The 8260-nt window shown below is 24.5% G+C and overlaps 1 protein-coding gene across 1 annotated transcript; it reads left to right on the forward strand.

Annotated features, from left to right (window-relative positions):
• Positions 1 to 985: 985 nt before the first annotated feature.
• Positions 986 to 7491, forward strand: LOC127285818 (60S ribosomal protein L35a). The gene is made up of 4 exons (XM_051312006.1): positions 986 to 1141; positions 3608 to 3849; positions 6992 to 7150; positions 7409 to 7491. Exons 2-4 carry the CDS (start codon positions 3610 to 3612, stop codon positions 7430 to 7432), a joined length of 423 nt encoding a protein of 140 aa, XP_051167963.1. The 5' UTR covers positions 986 to 1141; positions 3608 to 3609; the 3' UTR covers positions 7433 to 7491.
• The last annotated feature ends 769 nt before the right edge of the window (positions 7492 to 8260 follow it).

Genomic DNA, 8260 nt, shown 5'->3' on the forward strand with positions numbered 1-8260 from the left:
TATCAATTCTTTGATGACGTCACTGCGCTTGCAAACCAACGCGTCAGTCACGCAACGCAAACATTTTGAAACGTATTGGAGAAAGGCCTTTATGTTGCGCTCCCAATGGGACCCTAAGGCTAGTTCCAAAATGGAGCCAAACGCCACGCAAAGGGGACGCAGCCCCATTTGCTTAGCATTGCGATGAGACGCGTCTGCGTTTTGCTCCATTGTGGAACCAGCCTAAGAACAAGCGTTGCGTATACGTCGCGTTGGTTCCCATTTAATTTAGCATTGGTGACGTCTTACGTCTACGTTTACGAATGATCTAAGGCTGGTTCCACAATGGGCTCGACGCAAGGCAAACGCAGCGTTGACGCGACGCATCCCCATTTGAAGGCCTTTCTCCAATAGGAACCTAAACTTTTGCGTTGCGTGACTGACGCGTTGATTTTAGCATTGGTTGCCAATAGCAACCGACGCAATGCATACGCAACGCAAGAGTTTAGGATCCTATTGGAGAAAGCCCTTGATTAGCATTGGGATGCGTCGCGTCAACGCTGCGTTTACCTTACGTCGAGCCCATTGTGGAACCAGCCTAAGGTTCCTATTGGAGACGCACCATTAAAGGCCTGAGCAGAATAGAAACGTAACGTAAACGTAACTCTTTATTATTATGTAGGCGTTTGTTTGGTTTTCATTGTCCCCACTCGCTCTGTTGAAAATTTAGTCATTTTATAGTAACTTTTAATTTTAACAATAAAGTCACTAAATTTTCACTAGAGCAGGGTAAACACCGAATTAGGGCTCTATCACAGTGAGCACATTTGCAGAATAGATTTTAACCAATCAAAATGAAGTCTCTTACGGAAAATATTGTCTTGCCGCAAGAAACTACATTTTGATTGGTTTAAATCTATTTTGCTGATCTGCTAAAATCTTCTTCTGTGAGAGAGAGCCCTTAATCCGAAACGGACTGTTGAATTTCAGATCTTCCTTCCTACCTGAATTATGATAGGTACCCATCCCTGTAGACAAAATCAAATATCTACCTTATCGACAGTAAATAAATTACTAACAATAGTAGGTTTGAGAATGGCCACTAGAGCTCGTCTTCTTTTCTAATTGCGTTTCTTTTCTTTTCACGCCGTGTAAGAAGTCGGTGAGTTTCATTTAATAAAATTTATAAAAAATTTTTAACGAAATTTACAAAAATCATCAAAGAAAATCGAAAACTATAAATTTATATTGAAAATTCATTTTGTGCAAAGTGTTATTTTCTATTGTTTTGTTATAGATGATGTATTTTTACTTTTGATTTTGTTGGATTGTAAATGCAATCTTGATTGTAGTGTCATTTTATTGTGAAAAATGTGTTTCTTCTAAATAGTAAATTTCTAATTTTTAAAAGTGTTTTTTTTTCTATATACTCACAATAATTTTTTAATTTCAAAAACATCTTTTTTATGGTGTTATTCTTTTTGAAAATATAAAAGAAATATTGTTTACGTACTTTTCAAAACAACCATAACCTTAAAAGTGTGACACTTGCACCTTTTGATTTTCTTTTATAAATTTTTGTAATTTTCTTTTTTAGATACATGTAATAGTCTTGATTTTTTCAAAATATTCACTAAAAACAATGTTTTGTTTTAATAATTTTGCCAATTTTTTTTTTTAGTAGGCGCGTTTTTTATTAGTTTTAGAAATGAAAACGACTTACAAATAATTGTGATGTTATTTTTTTTTATTTTTCTGTTAAATTTTGTTTTTAATATAATAATGAATCAATCATTGTTAAATAAAAATTGTTGTCTCTGAAATTAATAATTTTTTTATTAAAAAATAATATTAACGATCTATTTTGAATTTTTGAATGAAATTATATTCAAATATAATTATAATTATAGTTGAATATTATATTTTAAAAGTTATTTCTATTATTTATTTTATAATTAATTTTATTATTTTAGTATTTCCAAATATTTTTGTTTATTATTTTACTTTTATTTTATTTAAAAACTTTTTAATTCTAAAAATAAATTTAATAATTTCAATTATAATTCTTCAATAATTTTTATAATATTCTTTGAAAATTCAATTATCTCAAAATATTTTTCAATTAAAAAATTTTTAAATACAATTTATGTCTTTAATTTTTAATAAATTTTTTCATGCAACAGAAATCAACAAAAAATTCTAAAAATCATTTGAATTCAATTATTTTCAAAAAAAAAAACATCTAAAAATATCAACTGTAACTCTTCTAAAGTTTAATGATTTTAAATTATTTTTATAATATTCTTCAAAAAATTCAATTATTCGAAAGCAATTTTTTAATAAAAAAAACATTTGAAATTCAATTTTTGTCTTTAATTTCTAAAAAAAATTCTTCATGAACATAAATCACTAAAAATTTCAATTAAAAATCACTTGAAGTTCAATTAATTTGAAAAATCTGAATTGTAAATATTTAAAAATTCAATTACTTAAAAAAAAATGTTATCTAAAATTATTTAATAAATTATTTTCAATTCTGTAATATTTAATTATTGTCGACTTTTTTTTAAATTTAAAAAAAAAAATTTAAACTAAATATGTATACAAGTATACAATGCAAATCTTCTTTATTTAAATTATTTAACAAATTTTTCACTAAATTAGTTATTTTAATAATTTTAATGAAATTCTTGATAAATTCAATTTTCTTCAACTATTTTTCAATTAAAATTTTTATAAAATTTTTATAATTGTTTATAATTTAAAAAAAAATTAGCAAATAAAATTACCAAAAAAATTTTTAATCAAATTTACTTAAAATTTAATTATTTGCAAAAAAATTTCAATTATTTTTAATGATTTTTATAATATTTTTTGAAAATTCAACTATCGGAAACTATTTTTAACTTAAAAATGGTTTTCAAATTATTCTATTTTTGTCTGCAATTTTTAATAAATTTTTTAGTGAAATTATCAAAAAAAAATTTTAATTAAAAATCACTTGAAGTTCAATTAATTTCAAAAATCTGAATTGTAAATCTTTAAAAATTCAATTACTTAAAAAAAAATGTTATCTAAAATTATTTGATAAATTATTTTTAGTTCTGTAAAATTTAATTATTGTCTGAAAATTAACAAAATGTTTTGAAATTCAATTATTTCTAAAAAAAATTTTAATAACTTACAAAATCATTATTATTTAAAAAAAAATTATTTAAAAATCTCTAAAACCTGATTAAGTATTGCTTGAAATTTTTTTAACCATAAAAACTAAAAACTATGACAAAATTTTTAATTCTAATAAATTGCTTATATCAGACTTGAAAAAATTATAAAAATGGAACTTTAAGAATTTTTTTTTAGAAATTTTTCCTTTTTAAAGTTTCTTGATATTTTTATAGAATTATTTTCATTACAGAATTTATAAAATGAATTTAATATCTAATAACACTAATTATTTAAAGTAAAATATTCATTAACCAATTAAATTTTAAAATAAAAAAATCGACTTTTTTTTGTGCTTTAAAGTCGATGCGAGACCTGTTATTGAGGAAAAAATTATTAATATTGATAAAAATTTAGAGATGCTGCGTGTGAACTTTATATTTATATTTTGAAAATTTTACAGAAATGGCTGAACAGACAGGCAAATCAAAAACAAAGCCAGCAAAGCCGGCAGCGGAATCAGTTCCGCTAAAGAGAAGGCCTTTCAAAAGGCACGGCCGGTTATATGCAAAGGCTATTTTCACTGGTTACAAAAGAGGCTTGAGAAATCAACATGAAAGTACGGCCCTTTTAAAAGTTGAAGGAGCACGATCAATAAATGATTCCGATTTTTATATTGGAAAACGATGCGTGTATGTTTATAAGGTAATGAATCATTTAAAAAAAACAAAAAATTTCTCTATCTCAGTAAAATAGGATCAGTTGAGGTAAATGGGAACAAGAAGTGTTGGAGCTTAATTTACAGTTTTAAAATTAAGTTCAACGTCAATATTTTAACCTCAGATCACCTGCAAGAGGTTTTTAGTATTGCCAAGCTTTTATCTTGACAATTGGCAGCAAGATAAAAAAAGTTGTAAATTCAGATGTTCATTACATGAAAATTTTACTTCCTCGTGGAGAAAGCAGTAACATTGACATAAACATACAAAAATAATATAATAATATAAACATTTGAGTACCTATACATTTGAGTTAAATTTAATAAATTAATGAAAGTTAAAAAAAAATTCACATTTTAGCTGAAATTTCTAAAAATTAATGAAAAATAATATATAATTTATAATTATTTACAATTATATCGGTTTGTTTAAATGCAAGAAACACAATTATTTTATATTTAAACTTGAATTTAAATAAATACAAAATTTTTCAGCTAACATGGGAATTTTTTTTTTTTATCTTTCATTAATTTATTAAATTTACCTCAAATGTATACTTTCGATTCGTTTTCATGCAAGGAATACAATTATTTCATATATAAACTTCAATTTAAAAAATCACAAAATTTTATTGCCAAAATGTGAATTTTTGATTTTTTAACTTTCATTAATTCTTTAAATTTACCTCAAATGTATACTTTATATATATCAATCGATTCGTCTTGACGTAAGGAATACGATTTTATAATATATAACCTTAAATTTTTCTATTTAAAAATTTTTTCGATTAAAAAAAATTTTTTTGAAAAAAGACGATAAAATTTTTTTTTGGGGGTATTTTTCAAAATCCTTTGGTCAGATTTGAGATAATAATATGATAAATGAGCCTACCAAAGTTTATCTAAATCCATTGAAACCTGTTAAAGTTATCTTCTAAAAAAAAGGGATCCACACACACATACATACATCCGGACAATTGATCAGGATCTCATATAACATGTTTCTATATAGAAAAAAATTTGTTTCCGCCACTTTGAAAATTTTTATAAACGAAAGGACTACAAAGCTTCCTCCACGAGGAAGCAAAAAGTTTATCGCTCAATGCATAAAAACTTAAAAATCAAAGTCAAACTGTTCCAGTATTTTGTCTCGTTTTTTAAAAAAAAACAGACTTAAAAATCATACCAATTTTTTTTCTTATTCCTTATGACTACTATAACAGAAATTCACTTGAATTTTTCATTTTTATGGGTCATTCCATTTTATTTCACCTATAGTCGTTGCAGCCTATTTTTAGAAAAATTTGATATTTCGTATTAATGACTTTGAACATCCGTACAATTCATTTTTGACAATTATTTTATGAATTTTTTTTTATTTACGTTGAAATTTAGTTTTTAAGTTGAGTTGCACGGAAAATAGGTTAGTTTGACAACTTTGGAAATTTTATAAAAAAGAACAGAAATAATTTAGTTATTAAATTTTTTTTTCATTGATATTTGTTGAAAATAGTCTAATTTACCAATGTTAATTGATAATTGTGTAAAAAAGGTTAAAATACTACGTGAAAATTAATATTCAAACTTACTTGTAAAATGTCAAAATTTGTCACATTTTATTTATATTTTCCAAGAAAGTTTATAAATATTATAAAATTCATTACTACCTAACAATAAGTACTTTCCAAGTACTTTCACATGATAATGTTGGCTTTTTATTTTTATAATATAGAAATATGTGAAATTTTACTTTTAATGTTGAACTTTTCAGGATTTTATCAGATTTTGAACACTTATATCTTCGCAGGCGATTAATGAAAAAATCTCATTTTGGTTTTAAAATTTAAGTTAAATCTTCTTTATTCATCTTATCAAAATTTGGTGATGGAGAACGAGCTATTTTTTATTTTTATTCACTCTAAAAAATTCACCGTAAAATACAAATTTGAAGTGTTAAAAAACAAGTATTTTTATAAATAAAATTCATACAAATAAATCTATATTGAGAAAACCAACTTCAGTTTTATAAAATTACTTGTTTTTTAATCTTTAAATTCGTATTTTAAGGTGGATTTTTTAAAGTGAATAAAAATAAAAAGTAGCTCGTTCTCCATCATCAAATTTTGATAAGATAAATAAAGAAAACTTAACTTAAATTTTAATACCAAAATGGGATTTTTTCATTAATCGCCTGCGAAGATATAAGTGTTCAAAATCTGATAAAATCCTGAAAAGTTCAATATTCATGGTAAAATTTCACATTTTTCTATATTATAAAAATAAAAAGCCAACATATCATGTGAAAGTACATGGAAAGTACTTATTGTTAGTTAATAATAAATTTTATAATATTTATAAACTTTCTTGGAAAATATAAATAAAATGTGACAAATTTGGACATTTTACAAGTAAGTTTGAATATTAATTTTCACGTAGTATTTTGACCTTTTTTACACAATTATCAATTAACATTGGTAAATTAGACTATTTTCAACAAATATCAATGAAAAAAAATTTAATAACTAAATTATTTCTGTTCTTTTTTATAAAATTTCCAAAGCTATCAAACTAACCTATTTTCCGTTCAACTCAACTTAAAAAATAAATTTCAACGTAAATAAAAAAAATTTCATAAAATAATTGTCAAAAATGAATTGTACGGATATTAAAAGTCATTAATACAAAATACCAAATTTTTCTAAAAATAGGCCGCAACGACTATTATAGGTGAAATAAAATGGAATGACCCTACTACAATTTTTTTCAAGTTTTTTCATCACTTAATACAGTAATATATTTAAGGAAACTTTTTTCTTAAAACTTGCTTAGAAACTATGCTGTTCCCATTTACCCCAAATTTTTATGAAATTTTCTAAATTTTGGGGTAAATGGGGACAGTTTCATGTGTTTAAAGCTTATCTAAATTTTTTTCTGCTACATAAAATTAATCCTGGGAATGTTAATAACAACTTAAAAAAAATAAACCCGCAAATATTACCTTTTAAAGAAAGAAACTTAAGTAATTTGTGAAAAATAGCGATTTTGTCCCAATTTACCCCAACTGACTGTAAATATAAACAATAAATAAATTGATTGATAATCATATTAATTTAAATTATTTGATTATAGGCGAAAAATAAGACCCCAGTTCCCGGCAATAAGACGAAAAAAACAAAAGTTCGTGCTATCTGGGGTAAAGTTACACGTCCTCATGGTAACAGTGGATCAGTTCGAGCAAAATTCAAGAGAAATTTGCCTGCTAAAGCGATGGGACATCGCATAAGAATTGTAAGATTTCAAATCACTTCATTTTTATTTTTATTAGAAACAAAATTTGCTGTTTATTCTATTATGATTGAATTTTATTTATATTCTATTTAGTATTATTTTTTTTTATCAAGATGATAGTTTAATAACCATGAATAAAAAATTCAGGATTCTTATTATTTTCTTAAAATATTTTAATACTTTTTGTCATAATTAAATTATGAAAATGTTTACTTTAAAGTTCATAATTTATAATATTTCTTTTTTCTTGTGTTACAGATGCTGTTCCCAAGCAAAGTATAGAGTTTGTTAATGTATAAAAAAAATAATAAAAAAAAATAACCTTTTGGTACAAAAACAAATTTTTTTTGTGTTACTTCATTTAATCACGTTTAATCATATAGGATTAGAACAGAAAACTATAATAACTAATTGTTAAATTATTTTTAACCAATAATTTTCATTAAATTCTTCGAAAATTTAATTATTTAAAACAATTTTTAATTAAAAATTCTGCAAAATTTAATTGTTATCTGAAATTTAAGGAAGTTCTCCCCCTCCAACGTCAGTCAAATCAATGCCCATTTAAGTTTTCATTTGTATCACGTAGTACTAGCTCAACGCTTGGCAACGTTGGATTATATTTCCCCCGTTCCGTTTCGTGTCGTCTGCTATTGTTTGATTTATTTTCGTTAAATAATAATAATTTATTATTTTAAAAATCTTAATTTTTTATAAGCAAATTCAAATTATTATTCATTATTATGAATCTTTGAAGAATATACTATTATATGTATATACTACTTATATTACTTTGAAATTTCGCGCTTTTTCTATACCTAACCTACAAGACGCAACGTTGCCAAGCGTTGTGCTAAGTAATTTCTGATTGTCAAAATACGGTGTTTTTTTAGACAAAATAATTAATTGTGAGTCTCCTAAGCCAGGTCTGATCAATTTTATTAAAAGTAAGTGAACATTGGCTATTAAACTTTATGTATATAAAGTTCCAGTAATATCTTTTCGTCAGATTTTTCACAATTTGAGATTTCAGACCAAAAAATTCAATTTCCCATAAGAACCCGTGTTAAATGTGAAAAAAGAAAATTATTTATATCTTTTGTCAAAATC

This window comes from Leptopilina boulardi, unplaced genomic scaffold, assembly GCF_019393585.1.
Source record: "Leptopilina boulardi isolate dan_hultmark-lab unplaced genomic scaffold, ZJU_Lbou_2.1 LbouV2_341, whole genome shotgun sequence".
In the NCBI taxonomy this organism is placed as follows: domain Eukaryota; kingdom Metazoa; phylum Arthropoda; class Insecta; order Hymenoptera; family Figitidae; genus Leptopilina; species Leptopilina boulardi.